This window comes from Cavia porcellus, unplaced genomic scaffold (genome assembly GCF_034190915.1).
Source record: "Cavia porcellus strain 051 isolate PalLab524CR breed Dunkin Hartley unplaced genomic scaffold, mCavPor4.1 scaffold_27, whole genome shotgun sequence".
NCBI lineage: Eukaryota > Metazoa > Chordata > Mammalia > Rodentia > Caviidae > Cavia > Cavia porcellus.
This window is the reverse complement of record NW_026947510.1, coordinates 50,605,169-50,622,015: the sequence shown is the minus strand read 5'-3', so window position 1 is coordinate 50,622,015 and position 16,847 is coordinate 50,605,169. Positions and strand designations below refer to the sequence as shown.

General features: G+C 36.9%; 1 protein-coding gene across 3 annotated transcripts in view; it reads left to right on the top strand.

Annotated features, from left to right (window-relative positions):
- Itpr2 (inositol 1,4,5-trisphosphate receptor type 2) overlaps positions 1-16,847 on the top strand; it is a 424,566-nt gene that overhangs the window by 288,477 nt on the left and 119,242 nt on the right. For all 3 annotated transcript variants that reach the window (XR_010043892.1, XM_063238415.1, XM_063238414.1), the window contains exons 40-45: positions 968-1,151; positions 1,861-2,117; positions 4,395-4,595; positions 7,606-7,716; positions 11,397-11,492; positions 12,188-12,310. Coding sequence is in view for 2 of the 3 variants with exons in the window: in XM_063238415.1 (XP_063094485.1) it covers positions 968-1,151; positions 1,861-2,117; positions 4,395-4,595; positions 7,606-7,716; positions 11,397-11,492; positions 12,188-12,310 (972 nt within the window). In the remaining variant the exon portion in view is untranslated. The remainder of the gene's footprint in view (positions 1-967; positions 1,152-1,860; positions 2,118-4,394; positions 4,596-7,605; positions 7,717-11,396; positions 11,493-12,187; positions 12,311-16,847) is intronic.

The window sequence follows — 16,847 nt, the reverse complement described above, 5'->3', positions numbered from 1 at the left end:
AGATGACTGTCTTTATTAACTTATTATATTTCTCTTATTTTTGTCATCTCTGCCTCACAATTTTTAAAATAAGTTACACTTTCTCCCACCCACTTGCAATTCTGCTTCTCTAGGGTGCCATTTTTCCTGTCTTTTACTTCTCTCTCTGGATGTTTCTGTAAGGAAGTAGGCAGACAGTGATTAGGGTAAACATTCCCAAATTCAGTATGTCCACATCTTATTGAGATATATCTTCTCATACTTTTGATGTTGAATCCTGTCTAAAATCATTATTCTCCATAAACAAGTGTTTATTTTAAACTGAATTCATTGTAGACCCCAAGCAATGTAGCTAATGAAGTACAGAAAGAACTTAAATGCCTATTTATCAGGGAGTTCTCATGAGTGAGGTTGTCCTGGTAACGCATTCTAAATTAAATGTACTATAATTTAGATAAGGAGAAAAATAACTCTTTGTAACTTACCGTAAACTCATATGTATGCAGTGTAATTATTGGATTAGTGACTGATTTTTACGTTAGATTACAAACTCATGAGGGCAGCGGGTGTCGGTTGATTTGCCTTTTTGTTCTGTCCTTAGCACTTGCATAGGGCCTGGCACCTAATAAACAGTAAATAAATATGTTTTGAATTGCTGCATGACTTTATAATAATATGAAAATCACAAACTTTCCATAATCCTTACACTGTCCTTGTAATATTTGACAAATACATAATCAGGAAGGATAAATGAAATGCCATATGAAAATATGTTGTATTTTAGTGAGAAGTGCTAAATAAACACTCACTATTATTAGTGCATGTTAAATAATACAAAATAATCAAAGGCTGTCAGCTTATGAAGTAATAATGGCTAGCACACAAAATGAGTGCTTTTATCTGTAATGGTTATTTTATTTTAAGCATAAAAACACTATTTTTCTTTCCTTGAGGATTGATACCTTAACATATGTGTTTTTTTTTCCAGTATTCTTTCTACCAGCAGTTGCATGAACAAAAAAAGTCAGAAAAATTCTTCAAAGTTCTCTATGACCGAATGAAGGTTGCTCAGAAAGAGATAAGATCAACAGTGACAGTTAACACCATAGATTTAGGGAGCAAAAAAAGGGACGATGACAATGAATTGATGACATCTGGTCCACGAATAAGAGGTAAAGAATTGTTTGTACATTTTGGAGAACAGAGAAGCGGGGATAAACCAACAAAACACACGGTCTTTAAGTATCACTTACACTTGTCGTGTCTCACTTTGGTTTAATCTCCACTGCCATGCATAAACAGTTTTGGTTGTGAGCTTGCCCCTAAAACGTCCCTGCAGAATCAAACTTAAATGAGGCTTAATCAGTGCACAGTCCCCAGTGACATGAAAAATGTTTTCTTTCATTGTACCATGCATAGTAAAGAATGGCCTCCTCGAACCTTTTAAGTGACCATGGAAATTGAACTGTAGGAGCAGAATTCATGGCTCTACACTCCAACAAAATATTCTTGGCACTTGCAATAACAAAATTATTGGTATATTAAATTTAAATCATAAAGATGTTAACATGTTAAACTTTGTTATGCTTTTCCGACCCTGTAGATGTGAACTCATAGATGTGTGTGTACACATGTGATTGTCTTTCTGATACATAAATCAGAGCATCCTAAAATTGCTTATGCTCTGAGATCTGTGCTTCTGTCCCTCTGCAAATATCAGCTTTTTGTTGCCACTTTAAATCCTTTGTGGGAAATTGTTGCATCTCTTCTGATGCATTTTAATGCAATTGTTGGAGGATTTGGGTCCCTCTTTGTCTTTTTTTGTTCTCTCTTCAATTAGCAAAAAGAAATTCACAGTTATAAGTGTTGCTTTATTTTCAGTAAGAGATTCCACACTACATTTAAAAGAGGGAATGAAAGGCCAATTAACGGAAGCATCCACAGCAACGTCCAAAGCATACTGTGTCTACAGAAGGGAGATGGATCCAGAAATAGACATTATGTGCACAGGCCCAGAAGCAGGGAATGCCGAGGAAAAGTCTGCAGAGGAAGTCACAATGAGTCCTGCAATTGCTATCATGCAGCCGATCCTGAGATTTCTTCAGTTACTGTGTGAGAATCACAACCGGGAGCTGCAGGTATTTGTTCTGATGCGTGTTAAAGCTGTGAATACGGCCTGTGGTTATGAGTAATTAAATTCAAATAAAACCAACAAGTAGTTTTGGAGGGAGAATCAGTAAAAGCAGAAATGCTCTTGTGAAATGGAAAAGCACATTTTTATTAGTGATGAAAAATGGAAGGAAATTTCTTTTATGCCTGGGAAAAAAATTAGACTCACACATAACTTTCTCTGGATCCACAACTCAGCTGTGTGTTACTGCACTGGTCATCTCTTCCTGGGATTTTGGTATTTGTTGAGGAAAATCAAATTTGTGGCATCTGTATTTTTCATGAGTTTATAGACTTCAGGGCCTTTTATTATTTCTAAACCATTCCTATTTCTTGAGGGAGGATACTGAGTGTATTTTATTTCTTAGAAACACAGTTAATATAGAAAATAATGTTTTACAACTGTGAAAGTTGTTGCCTTTGTAAACAACTGTAGCCTGTGTCTTATATGATCTTTCCTACATTTTCCTTATCAGATATATAAACTTAGGATTGTCTAAAAATTGTCTTTTTTTTTTCATTATTTGTACACATTGCTTATGTCACCTTGGCAAAGCCACATGAAAGGTAAAGCCCTTGCTCGGCCTTCTTGAAAGTGAGTATGCTTAAGCTGAAGACCTTCAACTAAGACTTATCTCTCATCACACCAAGTCAGCCATAGCAGATGGCTTAGCTGGTGAAAGGTGTCATTAATGAATCACAGTGAAACTGGCCAAATTGTCTGCAATTTATCCTGGGATTTGCCTGGGTGCATCCTGTGACTCTGAATTTTCACCATACTCCCCGTTCTGAATTACAATACAGTGGAGTGTGAAGTTGTGTTCTCAGCATGGGTTGGAAGTTCAGGGGTTTCACATTTATAGAGAATGGTAAATTCATGTACATAGGACTAAATGAGATACTCAGGAATTCAAGATGTCAGAAGCTACGATTCCTGCGTGCCATCCTGCCACGACTTACAGAGAACCTCCACAGAGTGATTGGGAGGCAAAATCCAGAATATTTCTTCCAGAGGAAGGATTCAAATGTGTGTCTGCATGCTAGTCCTAATCCATGTAGTCTGTCAATGTAGGAATTAGATGTATGGAATATACAATAGGTTATATAGCATTTGATTCAACATAGGACTATGGGATCAAACTATGTATAAAATGCTACTTTTAAAATAATTTTAATAAGAATAAATGATAGAAAAAATTCAGGTTAGCAAATTAAATAATAAATAAAATAAGCAAATGCAATTAATACATGAGAGTAAGACATAAAATGTTCCCTCCCAACTCACCCTCGCAGCAGGCTTATTTTTCCCCAAAGAAAGTCATCAACAGGTTGCGTTTCATTCTAGAAAATTTTGTGCACATATAAACACATTGATTAACCTTGCATTTTCATTCAGTATTATATCCTATTGCTAAATTGCTTATTATGAAATGATGCTTATCATGTATATTGATGGTACATCATTTTTATAGCATCCCCATATTCCAGTGTTTGAATATACTATTATTTATTAAACTGGTCACACAACTGTGGATCTCTTAAAGTTGCCAATTTTTTTTTTTTTTGGTCTGGCTTTGCAGTTCAGGCTGGCCTCGAGCTCACTTGGTAGCCTAGGCTGGTCTCGAACTCACAATGACCCTCCAGCTTCAGCCTCCCGAGTGCTGGGATTACAGGCGTGAGCCACCACGCCCAGCTAAAATTGCCAATGTTTGGTGCCACGAGATGTGCAGTGGGTACCCTTTTGGTACCTATGTACAGAGGTTTAGAATAATTTTTTGAAAGTGAAATTGTGTATTTATTGACAGTTTAGGTAGTACATCCAGGCTGCTTTCTAGAATGGCTGTATCACTTGCAATACATACATAGTGAAACTGTACTCTTTGTAAGGGACCATTAAAAAAAATAAGGCACCATTTAAATGGAAATTTGATACTTTCTTTTGCCAGTGAACTTGCTTTTTCACTTTTCTTTTTTCCTTCCCCTTTTCATACTTACTATTTTTGTCTTATCTATCTCGTTTTAAAATAATGACATTGCAATTATGCACTCTATTGATGAATACAAATACGCTAAAACCTAAGCCCCCTAAACCTCAGGGAGATTTAATAACTGTAAAACTTTCTTGTAAAGAGCAATTCCATTGCACACTGAAAATCTTTTTGAATTAGAAGAACACACACAGGAAACTAAAAACTTAGCACAAGGATGTTTTTTAACCCTTCGGACATATTTTCTTTTGCACTCAGAACTTTTTGCGGAATCAAAACAACAAAACAAATTACAACCTTGTGTGCGAGACCCTTCAGTTTTTGGATTGCATCTGTGGGAGCACAACAGGTGGCCTGGGCCTGCTGGGGCTCTACATCAATGAGAAGAATGTAGCACTGGTCAACCAGACCCTGGAGAGCTTGACGGAGTATTGCCAGGGCCCATGCCATGAAAATCAGGTAACCGTGAAAGCTGTTCTTCGTGTGGAAGTAGCCATGACTTGCATAATAGAAGGCCAAGCTAGGGAAGGAGCCAAGATCTTTCTTCATGCTTTGCCAGGCATTTGGACTTCCCTGACACGACATACAAAGACTGAATTGTAGACTAGTAAACAGCATGCCATCTTTTTATTTAATTTCATCCTAAATGAAAATTCCCATGAAAATGTTCAAGATAAAAATCAGTTACTGAAGTAAGGGTAAATGTTTCTTAAGCACTACTCTGTTTTCATTGGGAGTGAATCTTCCTAGGAGTTGTAGAATAAATTTGCTCTTTCGCTCCAGTACTGTGGGTGGGGTATACGTTCACTTTTGTACTCACAGTAAGGCTATGAAGTAGTCATGATTGTTCCTATTTTGCTGATGAACAGCTTCTGACTCAGAGCTGAAGTGACTTTCCAGTATCTCAGAGTACCAGAATCAGTGAGTTGTAGAGCCATTCTAAAAACTCTAATTAGAGTATTCTTTTATCTATATTATTTAGAGATGGGGACACAAAGTTCAATTCTGTTTTGCAGAATGTTTCTGATTCCAGTTTTTGGCTATCAAGGATATGTTGTGGGAGAAGACAGAACAGTTGGGTCAGTAAAGGTGCCATCCTTGTATTTTAAATTCACCATCCAGCTTCCACACAGTCATTATGAAGCTGCTGTCACAAGTATGGGTCCACCCAGGAGAAGAGAGATTTCAAATAGCAGATATTTCTGCCTATAAATTTTAAAGAAACCATTGAGATCACACATCAGTAATAGACATGGAAAGGAACTGTGAACTGTATTTCTCTTGCAAATTATATGTACACACATATAGTGCCCATATGTGCAAACCCATAGGTATGATCAGGTACATACATGTGTTCATACATGTGTAGGTACATATAATAAACATGTGACAATTACTGACATGAATAAATTTGTTATTATGCAGGCATGTTTTTTCTTTCTCTGTAATATACATGTGTCACACTAAAAGCGTGTGGATTTCACCCTGTGATTTTATGGCTTATATTTCTATTTCCTAAAGGAATGACACAAGAAAGCCTATTGGTTTAAAATTAAGGTAAAAATATACAGATTTGGAGATTTCTTTTTGTGGTTGATAAAACCATGTTTATAATAGAAAATGCATGTATCATGTTACCACTTTTACTATTTCACAGAAAGACTGTAAGAATGTTCCTTCTTTTGGTCTTATAAGAGATTGAAATTGAGTCTTGAAAGTAATTTACTAAAACCAAGTAAGTCTAAAAAGAAAAACTAATAATGAAACCACATGAACCCCACCTTTTATTCTCTGTGCTCTGCACATGTGTGGAAGGAAAGAAGGTTGCTAGCACATTCTGGAAATGATCTGTGGGTGGATTCCCTTTGTTTGGCCAATATTTTAATAAGCACAAAATCCTCAGGAAATAATGTGGAAAAAGTGGGCAGAAAACCCTTTGTGTTCTAGAAGTAAAAAATTCCTTATATGAAGGGAAAAAGGAATCTGGTACTAATAAGCCATCATTTTAGAGCTGTCTGATATTACTTCTCATTTTACCCACCAGTGCCTCAATTTTTCAAACTCTTTGATAAACTCTTTGTAACACAGTCCCACAAATCTAACGCTTGAGCCCCTGATTTTAAATCTTTAAAATTAAGCTCAGATTCGTAGATTGGTAGATCTTCAGCTGCAAACAAAACATGCCTATTTATCTCTATTATTTCCCCAATTACAATTCCTCTATAAATACCCAAGTTTGAGAAATCTGCCCAACTTTTCCTCAGCCACCGTTACGGATGGGATTCCTCCAAATGTCAGGAGGCTATAACATCACTTGTCTTCATTGGTACCTGGCCACAGCAGATCTTGTCACTAATTAAGCAATGAGTAACAACTGAATTAAAGTAGTGGATCCATTCTGTGAGAGTTACTTAAAAATTTTCCTCTTTTATATTCTCTTAGGATAAGTCAGCTCTTAAAATTTAAATTGAAAGAGCTTCCCTATTGATGGATATATTAAAATTTATTAACTGACAGAGTATTTTTTAAAATTTCATTTGAAAGAGAATAGAGCCAAGCCCCCCCCCCCAAAAAAAAAAAAACAGAACAAAGCCAATCAAAACAAACCAGTGTAAGTGACACAGGACTTCAAAACAATACAAAATCAACAATGGTTACCATAATGCCTCTTGTTGTCTTCAAAATAGCTACAGATACTTTCAGGCATAATGAAAATCAAACAGAACAGAACAAAATAGAACCAATAAAAACAAAACAATAAATGCAGTGAAGGACTTTAAAACAAGACAATAGTAAATCCAAAATGGCTGCCATAATATATCTTGCTGTCTTTGAAATAGTTGCCATGTCATTGGATATAACAAAATCAAGCAAAACAGACTAAAACCCAACTGAACAAAACAATGAAAATGACACAGAACTTCAAAACAAGATAATAAGGAATTAACAATGGCTACCACCTTCAGAAGAAGATCTCCCTAGATGCCACACCGTGTACTGTGATCCTCTGAATAGGTGATCAGACCTGTGAAGTCAGTGAAACACCAAACATCACAAGCATCAATTTACATTTCACCTCAATAGCTACTTGGACACAACCAAGTAGCTTCTGGGGTGAGGGCTGGGAAACAGGAACTGCCCCAACCGCTACCCTGCTGATCAGGAGACACATAGGCTGCAACGATAGCTGGAGTATTTAATTTAAAATTCTATAAAAATAATTTGTTTTAAAAGATATATGTCTCACACTGTGTCTCTATTAGTGTTCTGTGTTCAGATCCATTTAACCAATACCAGTCAATGAATTGTTATACTATACACAAAAGAATAAATCAGATGCTCAGAGTTAAATCCTAATTATATTTTAAAGACCAAAAACTGAGGCGATTCTGTTACTGTGTGTTCCATTATTGCTGGTATAGTTAGGTTGTAAATAAAATGTTAATGTAACAAATACCTTGTTTTCTAGACCTGTATTGCTACTCATGAATCTAATGGGATTGATATCATCATTGCTCTGATTCTAAATGACATAAACCCCCTTGGTAAATACCGAATGGACCTAGTGCTTCAACTAAAGGTAGGGTAAATTCAAGAGGATTATTCAGATGGGAAAAGTTACATTGTCTATATAAAATTCCTTTTCAGAGTTGATTCTGCATCTTTAAATAGCTATTATTAAAAAGCAAGGTGGTATCATATTTTCAGAGAATGAATTGTTAGAAGGAAATAGTAAAATCAAAAGGCTCACTAAATTCCTGATAAAATGAGTTACAGGAGTCGATGTTCAGTTGTGAAATTACTATAGTAGAAGTTCCTTCAAGCAGCTACTTGGTTTCACTACTTCCCTTCTGTTTATATTTCATGTTTTTCATTATACAGAGAAGCAAAAGGTGCTAAACATTCATCAGACCATGCATATTTAATTCACCTTGACTCGAAAATTCTGTCTTGCAGGTCGCAATTAGATAATATCAAAGGTGGGCATTTCAGGCATATGTCTCTCACCTTTCTAAATCTGTTACATTATTGTTTTATTTTTCCCTCTAAATAGGTTACCATATTCACATTGCCCTTAAAAGCATCCTTAAATTTAAGCCTTGTATACACTTCCAACAGTTCCATTGATCAGGACTCCAGAGCGTGAAGACATTTCAAAAAAATTTCCTCTTAAACTCTTTGTTCAAATGAAAATAGACAAATGGATGCACGCAGACACCGTATAAATCCCAAATGCATGATATTTAATTGAGATAAATTATTAAAGATCACGTCATTGTGTCTAATGTCAAGCAGAGTTCTATAAAGTTAATCATTTGGTTAAATATAATTTTTTTTGTACAGCTAGTTCTGTTAATACCCTAAAATGTACAGTTAAATTGAACTTCATATGGTAAACATATGGTCAAGAAAAACAGAAATGGAATCTTTAAGAATCTGTTTCTAGGTGGAGATTTACGGGTGTGGTGGAATGTAGCTCTGTCCTACTCATGGAAAGGTTGTTCTAAAGCTCTTAGTACACCTGCGCTTCTTTTAGTAGAAGAGACACATGGCCAGTGTTTCACTGTTTTGTGTGTAACACGTATGAGCTTGAGCCCTCATAGGATGGAAATGATCCTTACACAAATTGTGCTTGGGTCTCTAACTCTACTAGCTCAGACGTGGGTGAGCAAGACCAGCTGAGGACAGTCAGCTTAGTTGGGAACGTTTTTGTTACTTTATCTTACATTCAATTTAATTATAATTCATAAAGAAACACTCTACTTTGTATTTTACATGTGTTTTACATATTTTTTGTATAATACATAAAGAAACACTCTACTCTCATTTTTAATGACTGTGACTTCATAGAAGAAAATATGGAGTAACTCACCTAGTTAAAGTATGAGTTCGCAGAGTATTTACAAATCCAGGTGAGGTAAAAACAAATTAAATGATTTAACAGCATGAAGATATTAAATGTGCAAATAAAAATGCTTTTCTTAAAAAGGGATTTTTAAAATATTTATATTAGTTAAGCACAATTTGTTTGCATCACCTAAAAGTATGATAGTTAAGTAAATCAAGGTATAATTAAAATACCAAATTGTGGATTTGACTTGAAATATTTTAAATATAAATTTTTGCTTTAAGTGTGCCTTTGTCAACAATCTGTGAGGTTTTCTACCTATTGGCTAATGTGAGAACAATGTTTGTAAAGCAGAATGATATAAATTGGCAAATTTGGAGCCTCTCTTGGGTTGGGTGCTTTAAATAAATTCTCTGTAACATTATCAATATACCATATGAAAAATATTAAGGTTTTATTTCATATCACTTACCCCTGAATTTGTTGCATAATTATCCATACTTTTAAGTAACTTTGTATACCCGTTTAGTATCAGAATAAGAATTTTTGAATTATGTGTCTTGCCTTTACCTTTGTAATTTCATTTTTATAACAGGCCTGTGAATAAGAAATTCTGAGTTTTTAAGTACACAGGACGTTTCATTCTGAAGAATGTGGCTTCCTTTGAAAGAAAATTTCCTATTAATACTGATATTTCCATTTGATTTTTTGGTATATATAGGTTCTCCCACTTTGAAATTGACTCAGATTTCAGGAGGTGATTTACAAGATTTCTTTCTATCCTCCTGACATAGTATGAAAAAGAAAATTGGTTAAAAAAATAACCACCTTGCTGATAGCATGCTAAAATTGGATGTATTTTTAAGCCATTATGTATCAGGCCTGCTGAGCATGGTTCATTAGAGACTGCTGATAACACAGCCAAGACGTTCTCTTTGAATTCTAGGAAGGCCTTGTTCAGATGCTGCTAAGAATTTAAGATCTCCTCTAATCCTGAAAGCTAGTTTTTATTTTTTATTTTAGGTATGTTGTTTGGACAGGGTCCTAGATTATAAAAGTTGACTTTAGGATAAGTACAAATCTGAAAAAATGAAAACAGGGCTGGGAAAATACAGTTGCTCCCTCAAAGTGCTAAAATCTTTTCCTGATGGATCAGCGGCACTGGTGTCCACTTCTTCATGGTACCATCCTGCTACTAACCTCAGTCACTTAAAGGTGACTTTTAGGCTGTACTTTGGAAACGATGGCTTAGAATGAACTCCTAAAATGAAACAACAGAATTAATTTGCATAACCTTATCCAGTCACATGATTGCCTATTTAGGCCCCAATAATCATTCAACTTTTTTTTTTATTCTTTAAAGACTTTAATTTTGAGTCATTTTCAAATGTCTTAAAGCCATTTGACCCTACTTTTGTATTCTTATCAAAGGCTTAAGGTGCAGATTAGGGTTCTTATCTAATAGAAAAAACATTATAGAAATATCTCTTGGCTTGCTAATTGCCAAAATTCTGTGGCAGTCCTGTGGAAAATAAAGTATATAAAAACATTTTTCAAAATATGTAGGCTATTGTGCTTTCTATAAAAGGCTGTCACTGTGTGGTACCCATTTTGGATAATTAGCTTAGAAACATTTTTGATATCAGTAAAAAATTGAGACAAATATTTATAAATAAAATCAGAACACATCAAAGACAACATAAGTTCTTTTCATTATTTATTAAGCCAACATAGAAAATGTTATTCTGGCTTTGGGGAGCGACTCTGTGGTAGAGTGCTTTCTCAGCATGTGCAAGGCTCTAGGTTTGATCCCCACTGCTGAAAAAGGAAAAGAAAATATTATTTTTCCACATCCAAGAGAATAAATGAGAGACCAATAAGCCATTATCAATAAACTTATATTTCTGACTCATGAGTTCAGTATTTCATATAATCTCACCATTGCCCAAATTTGTATGAAATTTTGATTTGCTGATTGTTCTGTCTTAAAAAATAGTTGTGCCTAAATTCTTTGTTATATGTCACATTAGTAAAATACATGATACCTATTCACCTTATTGTCTTATTAAAATGCGATCATAAAAATGTCTATTGAAGAAACCGTGAAGGAAAATATAGTTATATTTAGCAGCAGCATATGGTAATCAAATGTTCACGTAAAATACCTTTTCACCAATATTGAAAATAATCCATTTAGCATATCTCTCATGAGTCATTAGTTTTATTTTTGTGCTGACAATGAAGTAAAACATCCTATTTTAAAATGTTAATAAGACAACAGAACGTAGCCCTTTTAAATTCCATTTGATTAAAAAGAAAGGGTCTTGGTAATTTCAATTAAAGCAAACGCAGAGGATCGTTAATCCATGAAATAGACTTCCGGCGAGCACTAACCTGGTCTGTGTCTCTAGAATAACGCTTCCAAGCTCTTGCTGGCCATTATGGAAAGCAGACACGACAGTGAGAATGCGGAGAGGATTCTTTTCAACATGCGACCCAAAGAACTGGTAAGACAACTTTTGAAGCTGTGTTAGTAGTATAATGTCTAAATAGGACACATTTAGTGCATACATATCAGAGAACAAAGACTGGCAATTTTCACTGCTCTGCCAAGGTCTAACACTGGCCAGTGTCCTAGAGGGCCCTGGGATGGCACTGACCTGTGGGGTTGGGAATCTGTGACTTAGTTCTCTGTCAGTTCTGAGCACCTCTCTTAACCAAACTGTCGTACTCTTCTAAACTATATGCAGTTGATTTTTGCAAAACAAGAAGTTGGCTTTGGTTTAATCATGTCTGAAATGCAGCTAGTTCTCCTTATTTAAGGGTCACTATTTTGTTGTGTCCATTGTAAGGTCCTCAGTGCCCGGTACCATATCCAGCACTGTGTCTGCCCATTATCTTCTGGGTGCTCAGTCAAAAATAGGTGCTTATCAGGGTTCCAGGTTCTCTGAAATCACTGTTAACATTCAAAGGTGAAAGCAAAAACTTTCAAGGGAAACGGGGAATATTGTAAGAATACACTTCCACGTTCATTTAAGTAAAGATGGTTTCCAAGGATCTCTTCATTTAGAATCCTTGTGTGCCTTTGAGTCTCGTAAAGCTTCGTCGTTTTAAATTATAGCTCACATGTAACCTAAAATGTGTGTTGTGACATGGCAAATCTCATTGTTCTGCTTCTGCTTGTTTGTTTGTTTTTGGCTAGGTGGATGTGATGAAGAACGCCTACAACCAGGGATTGGAATGTGATCATGGGGAGGAAGAGGGTGGAGATGATGGGGTTTCCCCCAAGGATGTTGGACACAACATCTATATTCTGGCTCATCAGGTATCACATTTTATATCTACATTGTTTTGCATGTTTCATCATTCAGGTCTTGTATCAATGGCTTCTTACCATATTTTCAAGTTCTGGTCTTTTAATTCATTCAGCACTTGTCTTGCTAGGTTTAGTTTAAAGACAGTAAGCTCCCAGAATCCTTGATTATGTATTCCAGGGTGTGCTAGGGACAGTCCACAAGAAAGTAACTGCCGGGCCAGGAAGGTAGAGACAGTCGTATGTCAGAACCAGAGGAATAGGTAAAACCAGCAGAAATCTCACAGAAGAAGGGAAGAGGCGCTGCTGCGAGGACACGGGGTGGGAATTTAGGGGCACACTCAGTTCTGATCAGGACAGACCTGGCAGATAGCTATAGCCTTCTGCAGGACCCATCACCTGGCAGCTCTGTTAGTTCTGACAAATATGAGGCTGAATTTTAAGTTCCTTTGGAGGAACTACTTCCGTTGTTTGATTTGTAAAAATCAGTACTTGGTAAGTATCATAGAATAAGTTTAATTCTATTTACACAAAAATGAATTTTAAATTTGCATCTTTCAATGAAGATTTATTCAAAAGTGTAAAAGCCTTAAATGTACATGTGCCCATTTAACTTTGCCTCTCATAGCTCTTTCTTTTTATGAGATAAAGTTCAGACTTGGTAGCCATCGCTTTCTTTCTAACCATTTTCCTCTTTGGCAGTCTCTGTCTTCTGCTTCTCTATTTATCTTATTTGTTGATTAAATAAACATTGATAGGTATAAGGTCAGATTTAAGTAGATTTATCTTTAAAGGTTGCTCTTTAAGACATTTTTTGTGCCCTCCGCTACCCGTTGTGTAACTGTCGAATGGATGTAAAATTGAGTATAATATTTATAAAAGCTTCAGGAAAGAGACTCTAAAACTGCTATAGAAAGAGGCTGCTATTGTGTTATGAGGTAGATGGCACGTGGAGAGGAATTTAGGTGCTCATAGTTTATCAGGGCACATGCATAGACCAGAAGGAGGTGGGAGCAGGTGCATTTTAGCAGATTAAGAGTAGAGAATGTAAATTTTTGAAAAAGTCTAAATCAAATGTCGAGAGAAATGGAGAAAGAGGATAAAGAGGGCAAGAGCTAATCATATGCTAAAAGATGATACCGAAGAAAAGCAACCTGCTATATATGAAAGAAGGGGAAATTGGTGATGGAGTAAAGATCAGTGATTCTGATGGATTTGAGCTTACAAAAGTGCTCGAAGGGAACAGACATAATATTCAAAGGTGACAGTGGAATTACCCAGTGAGCAGAAATTCAAAGTATAAAAGAATAGTAAGTGCTTTAAAACAACTTATTGAAAGAGAGGAGAGAGTGTATGTGAAGATGGTGTGGATGGATATGTGGAGGGTGTGTTTAACTTTCCACAAACTAAATGTTGGAAAAGCAGTAGTTTATGACACAACGAAGATACATAAACCAAGTGAGCTGCAGGGAGAGGCTAAGAAAGAAGAGGGTTCTGAATTGCTGAATGCCAAAAGCCTCTGGCCTACGTTATCATTTCCAATTAAACAGAGTCCACGTGGGTCCCTTTGAGAACTCTGAGAGGAGAGAAAATAGGAATGTAACGGATAGAGTCGCTCTAAGCAGTCTCTCCTTATTTTGCTCCAATGACTTAAGAAATTGTTGCCTTGTCACCATATGAATGCATTCTTTATGGGGCGACTCCTGCCATCCGTTTTTCAAGAAAAGTAATCAGCTTGCACTCACAGAAGAGCCTAGTGTGCTGCTTGCTCTGTGGCTCCTGTGGCTTTCTCGGCTGTGGACATCACGTTTGGTTTCTTGGGAGGCCAACCATGGTTGCCCACTTCCTTAGGAGCCTGTTGTCCATGCAGCTTGTGCACCAAGGCACCTGCACAGATGAGTGGAAGCTGTGGCTGGGCTGCAGAAGTGGCTCGAAGCTGTGCTCAGGGCTGGGCGAATCCAGCTCTTGCTGTTTTCCTTACGGATGTGAGGTCTTTGGGCTCCTGCAGGCAGGTGACCAAGCAGCTTGACTGCTGTCTTTGCACAGTTGAGTAATTGCAAAACCAAGATGCAGCTTCCTCCTCCTTTTACTATAATCATCTTTTGTACAGACGGTTTATTTTGGTGCACACAGACTTTCAATTTTTGTTGTTATGCTTTTCACGGCAGTGAGATGGTTCTGCTTTTTCTATCATGACATCCCTTCTGGCCCTTCCTGTGGTTGGTGTTACAAGAAACAAATAATGCTTCTTGTAAATGTCTTGTCTGATCTACATAATACTATAAATACATCAAAAAGGGAATTTCTTAAGATCTAATACTGTGGTGTCATGCAGAGAATTTCCTTAAAGATTCTTCATTTAAACCCTTCATTTTACGCCTATTAGAAGAAATATATGGAGATACATTATATGTCTTGCAGCCTAAGGAGAAGTATTAGAGAGTAAGCCTGTGGAAAGCAAAAATAACTCCCACATCATAAAGTAAGAGAGAATAGATCACTTTAATTAGTTATTGGAAATTTATTTCAAAATGCAGGCTTTAAAATTTTTCATGAGACTTTTCCCAGATCAATAAGTGGTCTTTGAAAAGCATAATTTTAATGTCTAATTGTACATCATTTGAATGTCCTATAATTCATTTAATCATTCTTTATTGTGAGACATTTAGGTTTCAAATGTATATGGTAGGATAAATTATGCAGTGATTAACATCCTCCTACATTAACCTTTGTCTGCCACGCTGCTTATTTTCCTAGGACAAATTTCAAGAAGTTTAATTACAGAGTCACAGAGTAGTAACTGTTTTGTGGTCTTTGATGCTTATTTTAAAATTGTTTTTCATAGTATTTGACCATATTTATCTCACTGAATTCTAAAATTATTGCTATTTTTAAAACTCTTTGCCAAACTGACATTATTTGGATCATAGTGAACACTCAACAAACATTTATTGAATAAATTAATGTATGATAGATGAATGAGACCTTACTTTCATTCATATCTTTTAGGTTACTAGTCAAATAGACTTTGAATGTGTTCTTCAGGTATTTGTACCTCTTCTGTGAATTATTTAAAAGTGTACTTATTCCTTCTTTATTGGGACTCACTTTTTTCTGAGTTTTAATTATAGATAATAACCTTTTGCCAGTCGTATTAGTTATTGCCGCTTCCTGATTCATTGGGTTTTATGTTTTAATGGTAGTTTTCTTCCACCAATTTAAGATCTGTTGAACACTCACCTAGATTTTCCTCTCATGTATAATGAATTCAGTTTTAGCATTCAATCACTGTAATTCCTCAGTGTCACAAAGCAGAAATAATAAGGCATTCAGATGTTAATTCATCGCGGAAGACATATTCAAGACTTTTGTGGAACTGCCACCCATGAGGGCAGGGTTTGCAGGGATGATCTAAGGGTGTGTAAAGCATGGGTCAGAGCGGATGCTATGGGAGATCGGGGTGAAAGTCCAGCCACCTTTCCGAGGTGCACTAGGCGTGTGTGAGCCTGGGGGAGCAGTGGGGCCACATCAATCTGGCCCTCTTTCGAAGCAGGCAGTTGTCCCCTGCACCTGCTGATTTGCCAGCTGCATTTGCAGGCTCTGGATTTCTACTTATTCCAGTATTTCAAAAGAAGCCTGATTCTGAACTTTTTAAAACTGTGAAATCCCCTCACCTTTATAAGTCGGCAACTCATTGTAGGTTTTTAAAAATGCCGAGCAGGCTGAGTGAAACTTTCGTGTAAGGTGAAACGCGGCCCAGGAGCTCTCAGGTCACTGTTTGTGGAAGAAAGCATCCGAATTCCCCATTCATGCATTCTCTCCTTCAACAGCAGAGATGTACTGAGTGCTCACTAGATGCCAAGCATGCTGCCAGGTTCTAGGAATTCAGCAGTGAAGAAGCTCAACAACAGAGCAGCTCTCGGGGAATTTCCATGCCTGCTGGGAGCACGAAAGAGGAGGTAGACTAGCCAGAAAGATGGCCAACAGTGATGGAGGCATTGCAGTGAGACACGGAGGTGGCCTGATGAGGGACTGGCTGACCTGGAGGAGCTGAGCCTGAAGCTAGATCTCAGGGAAGGGGAAAGGTCTACAGTGAAGGAGAGGACATCAGCGTGCTATGTGCAGCATCTCAGCGACTGAAAGTGGCGGTGTACTTGGTGTGCAAAGAGGAGCAAAAGAAGACCTGGATACCAGACCGCCACCTCAACCATCCATCAGCACTCGAGTATCCTATTAGTCGCATAAAATCCCCCTCGGGTTAATTTATTATACGAGAGCCATTCAAGGACATTTACGGAGTACATCTTATTATGTCAGCCATTGTGCTAGTTCCTAAGGGAAGGTGAGCAAGGAGGCAGCAAGAATTTGATGATGTGGTCTAGGTAAGTTGGAGAAGGTTGGAGAGCCATCACTGTAATTTAGTGTTCTGTGTTAAAGGGAGTAGGTGCGCGGTACTTTTCGCCCAGGAGTTAGTTAAGAGGGCCTCTGGAAGAGGCAACGTGTGAAGTATGTCTGACTCTTTAAGCATAGCAGGGTGGGGAGGACACTG